Raw genomic sequence first — 19,092 nt, 5'->3', positions numbered from 1 at the left:
CGATGCCGCCTCGGCGCTGCCCGGCCCTGCCCCCGCTGCAGGCCGGGAGCCGGCCGCTGCCCCGCCAGTGACTGCAGCCGCGATGGCGTCCGGCTGCCCGCCGCCTTTCGGCGACCCCGGGGAGATGAGGGAAGGCTTCCTGTGCCCCCTCTGCCTGAAGGACCTCCAGTCCTTCTACCAGCTGCAGTCGCACTACGAAGAGGAGCACTCGAGCGAGGACCGAGATGTCAGAGGACAGCTCAAAAGTAAGAGGCCTGGCAGCTGTTTGGCGCTTCTGTTTTGTCCTGCGAAATCCCATGTAACAAAAGCTGCTTGTGCTGCAGACTCTCTCAAAATGTCTAGTAATACTAAAATATTAATTGAAATGAGCTACGAGTGAGGTTCAGGACGCCATTTCTTAGTTAAGGGACTTAAGCTAAGGCATCGTTACTACATTATTCTTGACTCGCTACTTTCAGTGATGTTCTAGAACTTACTTATTGAAAGTAGGCACTTAAAAGGCCTGACTCTTCAAATATCTGATTGTGTGCACTGGTTTTATCATTGGCCTTTTTTTTATCCTCTTTGGTTTTGGTTTTGTTTGGTTTAGTTTGGTTTTTAATCTGAGCACTCTCAGATTTATATTCTAACCTAGATGAAATTCCAAGTGTTAGCTGAAGAATTTGCAGAATATGGGTAATCTCTGGTACTCGCCAGGTACCAATTCATTAATCCCTTGTTTTTGAAAGTAAGGCAAGTGTAAAGTTCAGCAAGGTTGGTGGTAGGAAAAGATGGACCAGAACATGGGTGGAGGTGCTGGCTGAGGGAGGGCGGTAGATGCCGAGAGTATCCCGGAGTTGTGCTTCAGATTACCAACTTTCACTGGTGCTTGGAAAATCCCTTTGGATTCTTTTGAACTAAAATACTGCTTCCCTGTTTTTTCCCTTATCTACACTGTGTCATTTTACATGGAGAAAAAATGTGCAGAGAAGTGGGTATTTTTCTGTGTTCCTTGCAAAAATCTTTTCATTTTTACTTTATAACAGAGAGAATGCCCTAGCAGTTTTGAATTCTTACTTTTTTTTTTTCTCCAATGAGATTGGTCATTACATCAAAGGTTTCTCTTCTAAGCGAAGTTCCTGTTTTTAACAACCTATCTGAAGAGTAGCAAAATTGAATATTTTATAAATCTTTTAAATTGCTTTACCTCAGTCTGGCTACTTCTTGGCTTTTAGCACTGTGCTGCTCTTGGACAGTGAAGGTAAACTGGTCAGTACTACAGTCATGTTCTCATCATGGGCACAGGGCTGTAACAGCTGATTCACAGATGCTTCAGTGAAGTGTTTAAACCAGAACAATATGGTTTGCCTTGTGTTAAGAGGAAAGGAAACGACAACAACTTAGGCTTGGTAAGATTTCCTAAATGCTTTATTTTATTTAATACAGAACACCTGCATTTTGATTTTGTTCTCTGTGGTGTTCTTTTAGTTTAAAGTAGTGTACTGTGCCTTCTCAGGCTATCATCTGTGTGTTTGTATAAAGGATATTGCTTTTATCTGCTTACTTTCTGTCCTAGTTATTCATGTCAAGCTCTACCCAGTAAAGTTTCTCCTAGACGGAAGGCCAACAAAATTATCTTTCTTCTTAAACAAGGGACTACTGTTCAAACTGTGTATCACAAGTAGTTATGTGATTTTTGTGCCAAATTCAGACTACATTGATTGTGGAGCTATAAGGTGATTTCTAGTCATTTCTAGTGCTTTGAGTGAGTCAAAGTGAGGTACTTATGTTTGATTTTTTGCTATGAAAGACATTATGAAGTCTGCTTGAAAACCTTTTGTGTCTGTGACAAAGCCATGAGGCATCCCGAATTCTTTTTGTGTATGTCTCACTTTCAAAGTCCTTAGTGCAGGTGTATTTCCTGTTTATATAGTGTAAGCCTTGCCTAAGAAACTGCAGCGTTCAACTGGCATTTGCCATGTTGGCTTGGGAGTATTTTGGGGAGAGATGGGAGGAGAAATCCTATTTCTGAGATGATGTTACAATGCTAACAAAGCCCTTGCTGGTCTGACGGACACCGTTTTTTTGAGAAGAGTATTTTATTTCAGTGAGCCTCATTTTGTGAGGAAGCATAATTTCAGGAGCTGAAAAGTTCCAGTTAGTAAGTATGATGCCTGTGTGAGGGGATCCTGCTGGCACAGCTGTAGTGACTGAAACTCTGGAACAGAGACTCCGATGTGGTTGAGGTGAAAGTTCTAGTGTTCTGGATACTAAATAAGGAAATTAGAAATCTGAAAGGACTTGCTAACTCATGGTTCCCAGCACCTTGTCAGAAATCTCGACATGTAAAAGACTTAATTCTAGGAGACACTGAATGTCTTTTGCAAGAAAATTAGCAGCCTCAACTTCTGCTAGCTTTCAAAGAGGAACATAGAACTTTTATCCCCCTTGCAACTAAAGCTTCAAATTCCCCATCCTTCTTTTGGCCCAGTAGGCTGTCCTCCTGTCACTAGCCTTCATATAAGGGAACGGGCTGCACTAGTACTTGGGAAACTATCTAGATATACAAGCACACTGAAATTCTTAGTTTGCAGTTAGTGCAAAAATAGAGAAAAGAAAGTGCTGAGCATCCTTGAATCCTCAGAAAATCATTAGGAATGAAGAGCTGTGATGTGTATGATGTCCCAGCATGTTATGGACTGGGTCCCATAAGTTAATGCTGCTTTAGTCAACAGCTTACTGTTTTACAGTAAAGTCCCTGAATGGTGAGCCTAAAACTACAGCTTTGTTATTAGGAGCTTAGTGCTACTTTATAACAGACAACAAACAGCATTTCATATCGGCTCTGAACCATGCTCTGCTTCAAAACAGACTAAGTTATATTTGTGTAAAATCAAAAAAGTTAATAATAAACTTGTCATCAAGGAAAAAGACTTGTGCTAAAAGATCAGAGGAGTATTCTATACTGTCTTCAAATGACAAATATTCAGTGATTAACTGCCTAGTGCTTGATATGCAGTCTGTCTTTTTCAGATCTAGTCCAGAAGGCCAAAAGAGCAAAGAAGAAATTGCTGAAACGAGATGATGATCGAACTGATTCTGGGTCTCAGGAGCGATATGAGTCATTTAGCTATGGTGGAGTAGATCCATACATGTGGGAGCCCCAAGAACTAGGTAAGAGAACTAGGAAGTGATATGCAGTGTGGATAACTGTCTTTTAATCTTAATTGGAGAAAATGCTACAGTTTTGCTGAAGCTGCATGAAGTTGTCTGTATTGCATTTGATTCACAAATCAAATGTCACAGCATGGGGTGATGGTTTGCATATGGTTTCTTGCACCCTACTTATGTTATATAGGGTGATTGGGAAACTGCAGATAATGCGCAAAAAAAAAACAAACAAACACATAAACCTAAACCAGGACCCCAACTGACACTTGCAGCAAGATAGTTATGTTTGTGATATCATTGTGCTTGAGCTGTTGAGACCTGCTGGCTACATATGTTTGCTTCTGTAGATCTAGCTTTGTTGAAATGTTCTGCAACCATCATTTGGCTTTTACAAAACAGATGATCCCCTAATCAGTAATTAAACTACAGCTGTATAAAATCTCTGGCTTTTAGGTTATACTTAAAGTAGATGTTAGTTTATGTGCCTGACAGAAAGCTTGTCCCTTCATTTGAACTTTTTCATTTTTTCTGCTTGGATTTAAAGTGTACATCGTCTCTCATTAGAAAAAGGTTTTCTTTAATTAAAAAAACCCAAGCAAACAACAAAAACAACAACTCTGGATATAGATCTAAACTTTGCGGATGTTCAAGAATATGTTGATTGAGCCTCTAATTACGAATACTGCTACTAAAAATTGCACTTTACTGTTACTGAACTGTTACAGTTATTTGCAGAGGAAGAAGGGGAGGCAGTACTATTACTGGTGAGTCCTGGGAAGGTTTTCCTTGTGCTGCTGACAGACTGAAACTTAGTCCTGTGAGTCTGCCAGAGTCTGAGTTCTGTAGATGATTGTACTTTTGACTTTGACTATTTCAGCAGCAATCATAAGTATAAATATTAGCTAAGAATAAATTTAGGCTGTGAACTAGCAGAAGGCTTCTATACATTAGAGAAGGAAAAACTGTTTCCTGATATAAGTGGGGAAGATGAACCTTACTGATTTTTAGGATGGGATTTGGTGGGTTTGTGAAAGGGACCTTGTGATGTGTGACATAGCAGAGAACTCAGTTACCTAGAGGGGCCCTTCCGTTCCTGTGAATTTGGCTTTGTAGTTTTTTTGCGCATTTCATTAGAATGAGGAAGTGAGATCATCTTATATTCTTATAAACAGTTAGTGTCAAACAGCAACATCTGATTTTCTGTCCTACCTGACAAATTACAGAGGAAAAATTATTTTTCTATTTTGTCTGCAACTTTGATTTTTAGTATCTGGCTTATGTTATTCAGAAAAGGATCAAAACTCTACCTCAGCATTGTTAGTTTTGAATTCTGTATTGTTCTTTTATGTGCTCAGTAATCAGATTTATGTGAATCTGAACCATCAGGTAGGCTTTGATTCAGGCCCCTAAAGGTGGAAGGATGATCAGAAATCTGAAAGAAAAATTGCTGTTGTAGAGTTCTTAAATATTGATTAGATCTGCTTCCTCCCTTTGTTCCAGTTGTGGTCAAGAAACTATAGGGAGTTAGTCTTGAAAATACTACTAGTTGATAACGGCTTGCCAAATGTAACTTAGGCACGAAGGGGGGAATTCCTTCGTTGCAGGTGTTCTCTTTAATGTAGTGCTTGTTGTGTTCTGTAATAGAAATAAAACACTCTGTTTATTGCTAGCTCAGAGATAACACTTTAGCCTGCATGTTGTATTCAGAGCAACACCACAAAAATATAGAATTCTAATGTGTTTTTAAAATTCCATTTGGACATGAGACATAAACAGTGAAAAGAAGTGAAAGTGGTCTTTCAAGGACCATTTAATTGCATTTATGCCCATACAGAACACCCGGGTGACACTGAAAACTTTGTGTGCCTCTCTCTCTCTCTCCCTCCCTCTCCAGGTGCTATGAGAAGCCATCTTTCTGATTTCAAGAAACACCGAGCAGCCAGGATTGATCACTATGTAGTTGAAGTCAATAAGTTAATAATCAGGTTAGAAAAGGTAAACTTGCTGCTTCTTGACATTCCAGCCTGCTGAATGTTTCCTAGGTATAAAATCATCTTGTTGTGTAAGGAGTATCCATTTATCTAGTTATGCACTTTATAAAGGACAGTAACCTTTGACTCCCTTTTCACACATTACTTTTTTCCCTTTTTTCCTTTGTGTACTATGCTTTATCTGACCCTGTACCAGCAGTATGGTTTCTGTTTCTTTGCACTCTTTTGAAGCTGAAGATGTTGCTTCCATGTGCTTCAGGAACCATCTGCTCTCTGTATGTTATTTTCTCTGTGTTTTACTTTAAGCTTCTCTGTAAAGTTTTCCTTATGATTGTTCCAGCTTCTTATTCTTTCTGATCTACCACTTATACCTGTTTTACTTAGATTTTTGCTCAGATGTAGTAATGATGGATGCTGTAAGAATTATGTCCAAAATGCTCTGATTAGTACAGGTTTGGCAGTCATTGTTTAGCACTACTTACATGAATAGTGCTTTAGAAATAAAAAAGTTATAGGGATCTCGTGTAAAACACAGATTATTTTTATTGTACTTAACAGGACATTATCAAGGTTGAGAGTCCTAGCTTTAAAAAAATGCCTTTTTTCCCCAAAATTACAATTTCTTTTAATGTGTGTTATTCATCTTTTTTTAGCTTACATCATTTGACAGAGCAAACACAGAGTCAGCTAAAATAAGAGGTAGGTATGAGCTTACCTCAAATTGTTTGCCAGCTGAGGAATGCATTTGATGAATATCTTATATTGTGTGTATTTCCTCTCCCCACCTGATCATAGCTATAGAAAAGTCTGTTGTGCCTTGGGTCAGTGACCAGGATGTTCCATTCTGCCCCGACTGTGGCAATAAGTTCAGTATTCGAAACAGACGTCACCACTGCCGCCTTTGTGGGTCTATTATGTGCAAGAAATGCATGGAACTTGTCAGTCTTCCTTTGGCAAGTAAGTACAGTGGGTGGTGTTAATTCCTACTTTCCTTATCTCACTCGGGATGTTAACTGTATCCTGGCTTTTTGCCACTAGAATCAAGCTGATGAAAATATTTTGCTTTTGTGGAAAACTCCTCCTTAATGGTTTGTTTAATTCCATCAGACACTTGTCTGCACAACAGACATCGTTAACAATAAGAGGAATCATTTCTCCATTCTTTGTTCTTTCTTCAGATTTTTGGAAGTGTTACATAACACAGAAAGAGTTACTAGAAGTAGTAGTATTCAAAAATATAATTAATCTTTGGTGTCTTATTTTACTAATTACCCTAACTATGAAGGTGTTATCTTTTGGAATCGTAACTGCCAAGGTTCTTCCCATTTAAGGCTGTTGTGGGTATTTCCTATCTTTTCCATGGTTGTCTAAACGCTGACATTAAGGAAATTCAGCCATAAATCTTTAAGAAGCCCTACCAGCTTTAATTTCCTCCTCTAGTGCATTCCTGAGGAGACTCTCTTTTCTGTGGAACTAAATGCCGTTAATTGGGTTCTTTGGAGAGCTGAAGTGCAAAACATGGAAAGTGTTACTATATCTGTTCATCCATGCCTTATTCTATAGCCATGTGAGCTCCAACATGAGACTGCTTCTAGGTATTAGCAAAGTAGGAGGTTCCCAGCAGTCTGCTCTGCAGCTGCTTCTGGGTTGGAGCGGGATTTAGAGGAAAGACCCAAGTTCTGACTTGTAGTCTAGGTTGTCATAGATTCCCTGCATGTCTTTCAGCAGACTGTTTCAACATGTTTTTCTCCTATTACCTGGCAGTAAAGCTTCTGTTAAACTGCAATTCATTTGTGTTTGTAAAATCTGTTGGCTTCTCCAGTCACTGTAAGATTACCTGTATGTGACTTTCAGGCAAACTCACCAGTGCCAGCAAAGAGACCTTGGGTTCTCATACTAGTCCAAACTCCTCACCTAATAGTGTCCATGGCTCCCGCCGTGGCAGCATTAGCAGCATAAGCAGTGTGAGCTCAGTTCTGGATGAGAAAGATGATGACAGGATCCGTTGTTGTCAGCACTGCAAAGACACCCTACTGAAAAGAGAACAACAGATTGATGAGAAAGAATACACCCCAGAGATTGTGAAACTCTATGAGGTAAATCAAACTCCTCGCTGTTTTTTGTCCTCAGTGAATACATCTGTAGTTGTCACTACTTGACTTCTGGCCTGCCCTCTCATATCCAGCCTCTGAATTTATAGCTCGTTTATCATTCACTTGTGTGAGAATGGAGTCTATTCGGTGTTCATGCCATTTAATAAAGATACATATGAAACGATGGAGCCAGTTGCCGTTTAGTATTTATATCCCCTAGTAACTTAAATCCTCATTTTAGGATCTGTCTTCATTTTCATCATCTAGAGATAATAGTTCTGAGATGCCTCTCAAAAGTGTGAACTGTGTTTGCTGCAATTGTTCAGAACAGTTAAACCAATGGTGTGCTGTGCACTTTGTTAATGGGCTGCAGGAAATAGAGGACTTAATGTTTTTAGTACTGTTTGTCCACAGACTGGTGGTAAAATACTTTTTTGAACCATATAAATCAAGAGCATTGAACACTTTGTGTTCAAATATACTTTGAAAGCACTTGCTGACAGTTGTCAGGTATCTTCAGCAGAGTCTGCAAAACACCCAGGTTAGTACTGACGGGAATCTCTGTTGGTTCTCTGAAATTAAGACTAGAAGTTGTCTATCTATTAAAACAGCTTCTGAATTCAAAGTTCACTGTGCAGGAGTACAGAGACTCCTTCTCTGCTCCTGACCATGTCATCTGTGTTCTGAGGATAACTGGGGGGCCTTCTGATCTCAAATAGGAAGACAGCTTTCATCACTGTTAACTTTGAATGTGCACAGGCAGCATATGAAGAGTTTATGACAGCAGGTTCTTGCATTAGTGTTTTAATCCAAGTTTTTTTATACTTTTTTTTTTTAAACAAGAAACTCCGACTGTGCATGGAGAAGGTTGACCAGAAAGCCCCTGAATACATAAGGATGGCAGAATCACTAAAGTAAGCTCCATTTGCTAATTGTCTTTATGAATATGATGCACTTTTCCTCCCTGGAAGTTGGGGAAGGAGTAAGGAAGCAGTGTGATAAGGCTACAAGGTTTTAAGAAGAACTGGTATTAGATTTTGTGGTTTTACATAGCCAAATACCTGTCCAAAAACTAATAAATGGCCTTCTTTAATAAAGCAAGTCTTAAAGCTTGCAAGTATCATTCCAGTGATGAATTATTAATTGATTATGCCGAAGTTTTGGTACATGATTTGGGGGCCTAAATTAGCAATGTTGTATTTTCACAAATATGTAACAAAGGTGGAGATAATTGATAAAGGCGATGCTCTACATTTCTAAAGTGGGAGAAATGTGAGAGTCTTAGCAGTTGTTAAAAATACAGCCTCTGATTTAAGTGTGGTCAGAATTTCACATTATAGATCTGCATGTTATTAGGAGGTGATTACCATAGGTGGTATAATCACCTGCTAAAAGACTTACCATATTGGTTAAAAGCAATATAAGCCTGCTACATGTCACTAACATTAAAGATGTGAGTAAATGTACAAAAGTAATGAAGGCTAGAGGGAAAAGTAATACATTTCTTGGCTTACTGAATATATATATATATATATTCAGTATTTGTGATGTTGCTGAAATAAGTGGATTTTGAGGAGTTTCTGAAGGCAAAGAAAGCTGTATAGCAAATGTATTTGAGGAGACTGTTCCAAAGAAGAGGCAAAGTAGGGTACTATGGAAATTTTTTCTTTTTGTTTTGCATTTTTAGTATATAAAGTATATTTTCAAAAATGATCTCAAACTTAAGAAAACAAGTACTGTGCATAAGTCAGTGAACTGTGGATGCAGTTATTGCTCAGATCACCACTCCTCTTCAACTTCCTATGTTTGATCACCTCATGAAGACCACTAGAATCTGCTCTTGAAAGGATTGTAACAACAATCACATTTTGCATTTCTGTACAGCCTTTCAAAAAATGCGGGTGTTCTTGCATGTTTTCCCTACTTCACACCTTAAAAATTAAAGAAGTCAGACGGATTAATTCAGGGGCTCCTTCTCTCATTTAGATTTTACTTAATTGTATTCGTGGCTGGATTTATTATGTAGCTGTATTTTATTCCTATAGAGGCACATACTGAATATAAGGTATGGTCACTGGTGACTAGGCAGACCCATTATGGATCTTAGTTTTGCAAATTAAGAGATAAATAGCGACACACTATCCTTGGTGTGACACTTCCTTTGTTTATTGTCTTACATGTGTGATTGTGTTGGCTAAACTGTAGTTTAGTAGCACTTGAAATGCCTATTGGATGCTTTTCAAACAAAATAATACTGAATTAATTATTAATAGTAGCATTTCATACAGAGAAGTTTTTCATTTTGTTTTGTTTTAACCACTTCACAGTGATGTGTCACCATCCTACTTTGCCATGTCACCTTTGCCAAAAAGAAGTATGATGCTACAATTCTTGGTGTATTATCACACGAGCCTTTTAGAAACAGCTGTAGCAGGATATTACTGCCCTTAGCTGGATGATGTGGCTTCCAAGTAGTGCCACAGCAAAGGATTATTTGACTGTTTCTCATCTGCTCTTCTCTAAAGCAAGCCACCTTAATCTGACAGTTGTTTTAACTGGCTGGCTTGCGCTGTGCTGCAGTGGATAAGCAGCATTCACACGACATGCTTTGTGCATCACTTCTTGAGGTAGTACTCTCTAACTGGGGTAACCTAAATCTCTCCAGCTAGATCTGCAAGATGATGTCAGGTTATACCTCTGGCTTGCAGAGGAGAGAACTACACGCATTGGTCTTGGACGTCATGAAATTAACAAATATTTCTGTGCTGGTTCTTCAGCTCTGATGGTTGCATAATTATTATGCTGTCATTCATCTTAACAAAAACTATTTTTTGTTAAGCACCCTTCCCGAAAGGAAGAAATAAGTTTAGAATGTGAAAAAACTGCTAAGCTGTGGTTGCTCTTTGTAGTAGGACAGCTGGTGTTATGCAGCTTAACAACTGAAGCAAAATAAAAGTTCAAATGTCCTGGATGATGGAAGTACGTATCAGACAAAACAAGCATCTTACTGGTGAAAATTAAGATTCTTGATTAGTACTCATTCTCAGAAAACCTGCGATCATATGGATAGAGAAGTAACTTTTGAGAGCATGATCATTATTTTGTATATATGTGATGTAAAAGGTGGGGAATACTAAAAACTGGTAGTCTTCCCTAGTAAATCCTAATTTGTTGTCAATAAATATGAGATTCCCGTAAACTGTGTATTATTGTGTTGCCATGTGGGGTTGTAGGCTTTTGTTTTCTGACAAAAAGTAGAGATAGCTATTTTACTATATAATGGTATAGTTAGTTACTTAATTCAACCAGTTTCCTTCCCACTCATTCTCCGTGGAGGGAAAAAATAATAAAAAAAACAAACACACAAAACGGATGCAATTGTAAAGTTGTGTATATTTTAGATCATTGACAGGGTGGGATTCTTGTATTGAAATACAGTTTCTTCTATAACTGTAAATAAGGAAATCATAAAATCTTACCATCTTCTATGAAATGTTAGTGTTCACAAGTTGATTGTTATTCTCCACTTCTGTCAGAAAGGTTTGTTTGTTTTTTAACACAACGAGCTTGAAATAAAATAATCATTGTAAAGGATTAGCTATTCTTATATTTGTGGTATTTTAGTCTTCTTGGGATAACTTTTAGTGTGGTATGTATTGTTAGTTGGATGCACGACATAATGAAGTTGTGTTTATTTTTTAGTGCTGGGGAGATAACCTATAATCTTGAACATGCTAATGACTTGAGGGTGGAGATTCAAAAAGTGTACGAGTTGATAGATGCTTTAAGGTAAAGGAAGATTTCTTGCTTGTTTTCTCACTCTATGTATCATAACAATAAAGCAAATTTGGAAAATTTCCTCTTCCAGCAGAGCTTGGGCTGTATCTTCTTCTCTTACGACACTTCTGTAGTTTTTCTTATTCTCAACTGTGGGGCCCCATGTTTGTGTAGCATTTACCTACTTATTCATATGGATAATGAACTTGTCTGCTCAATTGTAAAGAGAATGTTGAAAGGGCGATACTGTTCCTATGAGCCATCATTTTCTACTTTCTTTTCCAGCCTTAAAAATCATGCATTCCTCTGCAGTGAAAATAACTAAGCACAGAGGAAGCAAATAGAAGCATAGTTCTAAAAAGCATTATAACTTGTAACACTCAGAATGATTTACCTAAAAGGACAACAAAAAGTTTTCATCTGAAGTCGTCTCCATTCCTCCCCCTTTCCCTTTCTGTTGAATTTTCCCTGGCGCTTGTTCTTGAACTGATGAGCTTGTATGTTTGTCTTGATTCAGTAAGAAGATTTTGAGTCTGGGCTTACATGAAGAGCCCCAACCTCATCCTAAAACACTGCAACTTCAAAGAATGATAAGATACTCAGCAACACTTTTTGTTCAGGTAAATGGAGCATATGTTATGAGCTGAATGTGAATTTTATATAGCATTCTCTTTGATAGGCATCCCCATGGTTTGAAACTATTTTGACAGGGGGCTTGGCTCCACGCATTTTCTGCAGGTCCTCTAAGGACTTAAGGTAATTTTAAATGAGCTAGCTCAAATAAAGATAATGTAGTCAGATCATTATTGAGATGGGGATGAAAGAGAAAGCATGCTTTGCATCTTGGCTTTGTGCCTCTTGCTGAGGTCTTAACCTAGCTAGCAATATAGTTACAGCAGCGAAGCTGTGCTCGGGTATAGCTAAAGACTTGCAGCAGTGACTGAAGTTTTGTTTGCTTGTGGTATTGTCTCTCAGTGGTATTTCTGGTTTTGAGTACTTGAAGATTGGCTGAATGCCTGCAAGCAACACTATAAATACTTAAATTTTTGCCAGGAAAAACTCCTTGGTCTGATGTCCCTGCCAACCAAAGACCAGTATGAAGAGCTGAAGAAGAAAAGATTGCATATGGTAAGAAAAGTTAAGATCTATTACATCTTTTATGGGGGCCTCCTACAAAGATGTAACTACATACACAATTATGTTAGTTTGTGTTGTGGAGCCAATTTGCACAAGCAGAGTTTGGAGACTTCATTAGGTTATAAAAGAGCACGTGTCTAGAATGAGGATGCCCCTTCAGAGAGAGGGTGGGTTTTTTGTTTTTTCAGTTACGAGGGAGGATATCATTAATTGTACAGTAAACCAGCTTTATCTTGAGGTAGAAGCTGAGAAATAAGAATCCTGCTAAATTTTTTGGTGCAGTTCCTTGAGGCAGGATATGTTTTTATTCTCTAAGACTTGGTGACATATTGCATTCCATAATCTAATCATAATAATGACCTTTAACATTGCGTGATGCTGCATTACAGAAGTGTCTGCTATAGTCAGATGTGATTAGGTTACTATCCAAATCAATTTGAGACCGCTCTTGGCACAGTTGCATTAGGCAATTTTTGCTCTGTGTGCAGTACCGTCACTGCTTCTGCTTGGCCTGAAGCTTGTATAGGCATATGTGATGAGATTTTGGTAAGTATCTTCACAGATGAACTGAAGAGAAGCATCTAGGTAGTACTATGAAAATAGATATTTTCTCCACTGTGATGTTTACTTCTCTTTGAGTATATTCATGTTGTGAGGCACACTTTTTCATGTTGGCCTGGAAGTGTACTCTAAGATACTTACCAGGGAGATGTATTTCTGAAATTAAGAGAATCACTTTAACTGAATTCCTTGCAAATACCTGTTGTGACTATAGGTTTTTTTCTAAAGAGTGGGGAAAGCATAAATGCACAAAGTAACCAAAAATGCTACTGATCCCTTTCAGTGGGGGCCAGAAATGCTTAAGGTAGATATCCTAACTTTTTGTAGCTATAGATAGAAGAATTGAATTTTTCAAGCTTATGGTGTCCCCCTAAATGTTGTCTGTCTTAGGTGGCTCTTGAAACGTACAGAAGACAAGAGGAAAAGCAGAAAGATTTGATCTCCAGATCTGCTGCTGCAGTTAATGGTGATGCAACTCATCTGAAAAAAGGAACAGTAAAGAAATCTGAAGGCTGGTTACCCACATCTAGCATTTCGAGAGAGAGTGAGATAGCAGACCCACTTCTTCAGCAGATTGACAATATCACATCCTTTATTAAGCAGGCAAAGGCAGCTAATCGGATAGATGAAGTCCGTATGTTGCAAGAGAACCTGAGACAGCTTCAGGATGAGTATGATCAACAGCAAACTCAAAAAGCTATTGAGCTTTCTAAAAAACAGGCAGAAGAGGAGGAGATGCAGAGGGAGGAACTTCAGGCTCTTCGTGAAAAAGAGTGGGAAAGAGAACACCACAAAGTCATGTCTCAGCACTCAAGGACACGCTCCTTAGACTTCAGAGAAGTCAAGCAGCATCAGCATGAAGCTGAAAAAGAGAATCAGAACTTGATAGCACATGCATTGGATTTGGATATTACTCAGGTCAAAAGGAACCCAAGTTTTAAAACTCCTGTTGTTGAACAGCTGCCAGCTAAAGAGCACTTGATTGTCCCAGTCAAACCCCAAAATGTCCCACAGCGTGATAGAGACAAAGACCAAAATCAGACAGCATCTCTAAACCCCTTTGAAGATGATGCAGATACTCCTCAATCAGAGGAAGACCGTGATAACCTGTTTGCCAAAGGCGCTTCTCAAATGGCTTCTTTTTCTAACGCAGCTTTGCAGAGTGACAAAAAGGAATATAATCCATTTGAAAATGAGGAGGAGGATGAACAAACTAATGGAGCAGCCATCAGTACTTCAAATCCCTTTGAAGAGGATGGAAATACATTTCAAAAGCCTGGGGACAGTTGGAATTCTGGGAATCCATTTGAAGAGGGATCCTCTACCAATCCCTTTGAAGTGGACGATGACAATGAGCTCTCAGGAGAGGAGGTTATTGAGGAAGAACTGCTTCTTCAACAGATAGATAATATCAAAGCTTATATATTTGATGCCAAACATAGTGGACGAATGGATGAGGTGGAGGTATTGACAGAGAACTTGAAGGAATTGAAGCACACATTAGCAAAGCAGAAGGAGAAATCGAACTGCTGAAGCAGCAACAGGGTCATGTAATGATTATTTTAAGTCCACTGTTGAAATATGTGAAAGTGACGCAGATAATTATAAAGGGGAATATAGGTTATGAGAGGGAATTGTAAGAATCTTGAGTTTTATGCACTTTCATTTAGGCATTTCCACTACTGCTCAGTCTTGGAGAATGAAAATTGAGGAATGCTGGCATGCTGCTGGTCTCAAACACTTTTAGTAAAAAATTTTAAAGTAACTTGTTACAGCCTTTTTTTACGCTGACTGGTCTTATCATGTGCTTATTTTGGTCAAAATGGTTAAGTGCTAATAGGGAATCACAATTCAGAAATGGTTCCAAGGTTGTCTTGTCATCTTTCCTCCTACTTTCTGTCATAGAATTATTGTAGTAGTTGTAGTATTGGCCTTTCAAAAGGAGCTTCAACTAATAGGAGACCAAAACTTTTCTAAAATTCCTGTGCCTCAGGTATCCTCTGATAATGACAGTGCAAGTGTTACAGGCTAACTTAATTGCCTTAATGTGTTAAGCTGTTAAAAGGCTACTGATTCTTTGAGCTGCAGGATATACAGGCTGCAGATGAATTTTGTGCAATGCTAATACATAAAAGGGACTTTAAGACTATAAAAAGAACTTGAAAACTGATCTCCTATGAGTAACTCTTTTGTGTTTATAAAAATTCCCAAGTAAACTTTGGAGGCTGCCTTTTCATCACTTCTAGTTTCCCAGATGCTCTGGGCACAAGTTACAGTGTAATAGAGAAAGCTACACTGGGGTCAGAGACCTGCTTCTGGGGGAATGAGTATTTAAACACTCATTTCCAGGGAAAAGAGCATCAGGCTAGCAACACTTCAAAACATAATATCAAGGGTAACCTTCCAACTCCTGGCTATTGTATGGAACCTGCACATTCCTTTGAATTCTCTGGGTGACAGAATGATCATGTTTCCAGTATCATGAGACTGGAGCCCTCTGTGCATAGCATTCAAGAAAAAGAAATCTTCTTTGCAATGGAAAGCTGAAGTGCCACTAAACTGGAATTCTGTGAAAGTTGGGGGACAAAGTCTGTGGCTGTGATAGTGCCAAAAGGCAGTTCTGTTTTATATTTAATTCCTCTTAGAAGAAACTGTAAGCATGTCTGTCTTAAATAAGCAGCTCCAAATCAAGAGTCTTGCTTATGATTTTGTGATCCAGGGCATGACTGTAGGTGAAGGTCAGCACCTGTGATGCACAAGGGCTTAGAGCTGGGCATCTGAAGATTAGTATCTAGAAATGTAGGGACACTTCAGTGACAGGTTAGTCTGTATCTTTGCAAAACACTGAGCCTGAGCTGCTTTGATTTTTGTCTTTGAAAGTCAGAGCCCCATCATCAGATATCAGTGTTTGAAAGGGTGGTGGGGAGGGGTTAACCTAAAGGGTGTACTTATTTAAAGCTGAAATAGAGGAAAATCAGGCAGATCACACTATATAGCACTAATACCATAAGGCTTGCTTGGGAGTGCAAACTCTTATGGAATGGGACATTGCTTTTAACTATGCCTCTGGTAATACGTGAATAGCATAGCTATAGTCCAAGCATTGGATAGGATTTTAGATACAAACAGTTGTACTACCTAAACAGTAGGAACTGTAGTTTTATTTTGTTGTTAATAAGTGGAGGTAGGGACTTCTAGATTTTCCACAAAAATTCATATCCTCACTTAGTGACACTAATAACTGATCAAAATAATAACTTAGAGCAGACACTTAAGGACAGCTGACCTTCATAATAGTAGCCTAAGTCTGAAGTTGTAAGGTATGCAGAACTGGTTGTCTTGATTAAAGGCAAACTCCTGAGGTTTTTATACTGAGATATCTTTAATTAGAGATCAGTGAGCCCTTGAGTGTTATTTTGCACTAAGTGAAATGAAGAACAGAGGACTCTGATTTGTGAAAAGATAGAACTCAAGTGAACAGTGGCACCAGGTTTATGAAGGCAGCGGGAATATGTGTTAACATAGCTAAACTTAATCCCTGGAATTTTTTGTTTTAAAATAAATACTATAAAATAGTTATTTAAGACAGATTTGTTTGCTAGTCAAGAAGATTATTCCCTGCATTATAACTCAGAACTTATTTTGATCTCAACATGAAATTAATATTTCAGTGGCTTCAGCTTTTACATTAAAAAGTGTTTGTTTTTCCCCTTGTTGCAAATATCCTGCCTTGTTTGTATTTTAGTCTAATACACTAATAAATTATCCTTACTGTATATGTAATAATTTTTACAAGCAGATAAGAGACTAGCATACCTCATGATCTTTGTCAGTGTTAAGTGATAGACTAGACATCTAACATTGAAGTCATAACTCTCCAAAGGGAAAACCTTATGCTGGTATCTGGACTGCTGTGGAGCTTACAAGGCACAACAAAATGAAGACATCTTAACTATAAAGCTAAGCAACCAGCATTGACATTTGTTAAAATTGCATGCACTACTTCTATGGAAACTTTGTAAGAGATGAAATAAAATAACATGTTTATTTTGTGCTCTGTTTATGTCGGTGATCATTTTTAAAGCAGGCTTGGACCAGGTGAGAAATGCTGAAATATAGTCTTACTATAATTTGAGCATATAAGGTAATTGCACAAACCCTGAAGTCAGGCTAATTCCAAGCACTATAGTACTGTCTGTAGTAGTTTTATACTATATCAGTATAGGTTAATTGGTGACATAGAAGTCTGATGAGGAAGAAGTCTAACTTCAGAAGTTATGATGATCTGAAGTTTTGGGTGTGGTTCTTTTCTTTTTTTCTTTTTTTTTGTAACTGCAGGATATTTGAGGGAAGGTACACAGCATCATTGGAGTCTGAAGCACAATGAACTTGGCTAGAATTTACTTGAAGTTGATAAAACCTCTAGGTGCAGTTTCCATGAGCATGATTGTTGAAGAAACAGTCTGTTTCTGAAATTGTTTTCATGTAAAAGAATAGTTTAAAACAAAATTTTGGGAAGGATAATGAAGATAATTGTAAAGCACATCTTTCAAATACCAAGTTTAAAAATTCTTTACTGCTGATACAGTATTCTTCACTTTATCAATGCCTCTCAAAGCTGCAGTGTCAGCTGCAAAATTTGTATCACTCTAAAAAAGAGACTTTAACTGTTTGTGAGAGGTAACTAAATCAGTTTAATAAGAAAACTCACCACTTATTTTCAGCCTGGGATTATGTTATGATTTAGCTGTCTTCCTTTATTACAAGACAGAGTAGCAGGAACACTTTTAGACTGCCTTTAAGTCTTTGGAATTCTACAATAACTTAACTTTTTTAGCTTGCTCTCCATCTCATAGCAAACGTGATAGTGTTTTTGAAATTATGAGGTGCTGTGACCATATGGAAGTAGGCATGAGTAAGAAACAGGACTCTGGCCATACCATTTTCCTTTTGCTTTCAGGCATAGTTCACTGCAATGCTTTTTAAAACTGGCACAGAGAATTTTTTTTTTAACTTAGATTTATTTAAGAATATTTTTCACTTAATTCTTCACCCAGCTACAACTAGAATAATTCATGAGGCAAGGATGTCTGTATTATATAAGCTTACTTGTTCCTTTTTCCAGGAGCTGATGCTGCTGTGTCTCACTGAAGCACCTTTATCATCCAACCCTGAAGGAACACAACTGCATGGCTTGAGGTATCAGGCTGATGCTTCATTTTTCATAGTAGCTTTATATTTGCCCCTCATTTCTTTAGGCAGTGGTACAAAAGCAGGGCAGGGAACTTGACCTTCAATTTCGCACATACACTCTCGCAGATGGTATTTCTTGGGACCAAAAGTTGCAGGATGTGATAATTTTTTTCTTTCTTTCTCCTCTTTTTCAAGTGTTTCTCTAAAAAAAAAGAGATCCATTTGTTACCATCAGAAGGACTGAATGGCAGCAGTCCTTCTCCCACCAGCTCCCCGTTTACCAGAACAGTGGACTTAGACAGCTCCTAGTTTGTGGACTTTATCTAGCTAACATCGCTTTTTCCCAGAGAAAAGGGAGATTCTCTTCTGTATGCCTGTGCTATGATGTATGCTTGACTGTGTTACTTACTTGCTTTTCCCCAAGATTTTTTTAACGTGCTCCATTATCTCCTTGTTGGTTTTATCTTCCACATCGACCAAAACTTGTTCGCCAGTGTCTGCCAGAAAAATGTGTAAGTGTAAGAAAAGGCGACTTTCGGGCAGCCCCCTCCCGCTCTGCGCCCCGAGCGCCTGCAGTTTCACAGCAGCTGGAAGAAGCGGCCCAAAGACACGGAGCACGTAACCAACGCTAACGGAGAGCTCTCAGCAGCACAGCGCTCCTCCGGCGGGGGAGCAGCTGCCGGTGGCGGGGCCCGGCGCAGGCGGCGCTGCCCGACGAGCACAAGGGCTTTTCCTCCCGCGTCGCGGCGGCGCCACGAGACGAGGGAGGAGCGGCGGCTCCAGGCGCGCTGCCGCCCTAGCGCGCCGCTCGCCTCGGAGCCCCCCGGGGGCGCGGCGGCACCTACCGAGGTAGAAGCGTAGGAAGGGCGAGGGGGTCATGTTCCTGAACAGCATGATCTGCACCCAGGGGTTCTTGTACTGGATCTGGGGGATGTTGAAAAAGACAAACTTTCTGGAAGGAGGAAGAAAAAGACGCACTAAGCACGGGCGGGGCGTCGGCGGGCAGGCGCACCCGGCCGCGCCGCGCTCACCTGGCGCCCTCGCTGAGCTCCCCCGCCGTGTTGTAGTTCACAGTCATCACCTTCACCGAGCTCTTGAAGATGATGTCGCCCTGGCTGAGATACTGCAGCGTCCGCCGGATGGGGAACCGGCCCTTCATCGGCATGGCTGCGCCCCCGGCGCGGCCGCGG

The 19,092-nt window shown here is 39.3% G+C and overlaps 2 protein-coding genes across 6 annotated transcripts; one reads left to right on the top strand and one right to left on the bottom strand.

Annotated features, from left to right (window-relative positions):
• Positions 1–19: 19 nt before the first annotated feature.
• RBSN (rabenosyn, RAB effector) lies at positions 20–16,766 on the top strand. Of its 4 annotated transcripts, XM_026074890.1 has the most exons (13): positions 171–245; positions 1,285–1,388; positions 3,013–3,153; positions 3,876–3,914; positions 5,045–5,145; positions 5,795–5,840; positions 5,937–6,098; positions 6,996–7,237; positions 8,078–8,148; positions 10,937–11,023; positions 11,529–11,631; positions 12,065–12,139; positions 13,100–16,766. In XM_026074890.1, the coding sequence occupies exons 3-13, from the start codon at positions 3,132–3,134 to the stop codon at positions 14,240–14,242; spliced, it is 2,091 nt and encodes a 696-aa protein (XP_025930675.1). In that variant the 5' UTR covers positions 171–245; positions 1,285–1,388; positions 3,013–3,131; the 3' UTR covers positions 14,243–16,766. The 4 variants fall into 4 exon arrangements, with proteins under 4 accessions (XP_025930674.1, XP_025930672.1, XP_025930673.1 ...); XM_026074887.1 differs by lacking the exon at positions 1,285–1,388 and having other exon boundaries at positions 21–245; XM_026074889.1 differs by lacking the exons at positions 1,285–1,388; positions 10,937–11,023 and having other exon boundaries at positions 20–245.
• MRPS25 (mitochondrial ribosomal protein S25) lies at positions 7,096–19,086 on the bottom strand. 2 transcript variants are annotated; one of them, XR_003255011.1, is made up of 5 exons: positions 18,934–19,086; positions 18,748–18,854; positions 18,312–18,399; positions 17,819–18,104; positions 7,096–7,174 (listed from the first exon to the last, which is right to left on the bottom strand). XR_003255011.1 is itself a non-coding variant. In XM_026074891.1 (4 exons), exons 1-4 carry the CDS (start codon positions 19,065–19,067, stop codon positions 17,912–17,914), a joined length of 522 nt encoding a protein of 173 aa, XP_025930676.1. In that variant the 5' UTR covers positions 19,068–19,086; the 3' UTR covers positions 17,260–17,911. The 2 variants fall into 2 exon arrangements, 1 of the variants encoding a protein (XP_025930676.1); XM_026074891.1 differs by lacking the exon at positions 7,096–7,174 and having other exon boundaries at positions 17,260–18,104.
• Positions 19,087–19,092: the final 6 nt, after the last annotated feature.

Source organism: Apteryx rowi, unplaced genomic scaffold (genome assembly GCF_003343035.1).
Source record: "Apteryx rowi isolate R43461 unplaced genomic scaffold, aptRow1 scaffold_4, whole genome shotgun sequence".
NCBI lineage: Eukaryota > Metazoa > Chordata > Aves > Apterygiformes > Apterygidae > Apteryx > Apteryx rowi.
The sequence above is the reverse complement of the archived record's forward strand: the minus strand, read 5'-3'. Positions and strand labels throughout refer to the sequence as shown.

Coding starts and splice junctions, on each gene's coding strand:
- MRPS25 (XM_026074891.1), bottom strand. CDS start 19,067: ATGCCGATGAAGGGCCGGTTCCCCATCCGGCGGACGCTGCAGTATCTC. Junction 18,855..18,933: donor GAGCTCAGCGAGGGCGCCAG/GTGAGCGCGGCG, acceptor TCCTCCTTCCAG/AAAGTTTGTCTTTTTCAACA. Junction 18,400..18,747: donor CTTCCTACGCTTCTACCTCG/GTAGGTGCCGCC, acceptor TTTTTCTGGCAG/ACACTGGCGAACAAGTTTTG.
- RBSN (XM_026074887.1), top strand. CDS start 83: ATGGCGTCCGGCTGCCCGCCGCCTTTCGGCGACCCCGGGGAGATGAGG. Junction 6,099..6,995: donor TGTCAGTCTTCCTTTGGCAA/GTAAGTACAGTG, acceptor TGTGACTTTCAG/GCAAACTCACCAGTGCCAGC. Junction 12,140..13,099: donor AGAAGAAAAGATTGCATATG/GTAAGAAAAGTT, acceptor TGTCTGTCTTAG/GTGGCTCTTGAAACGTACAG.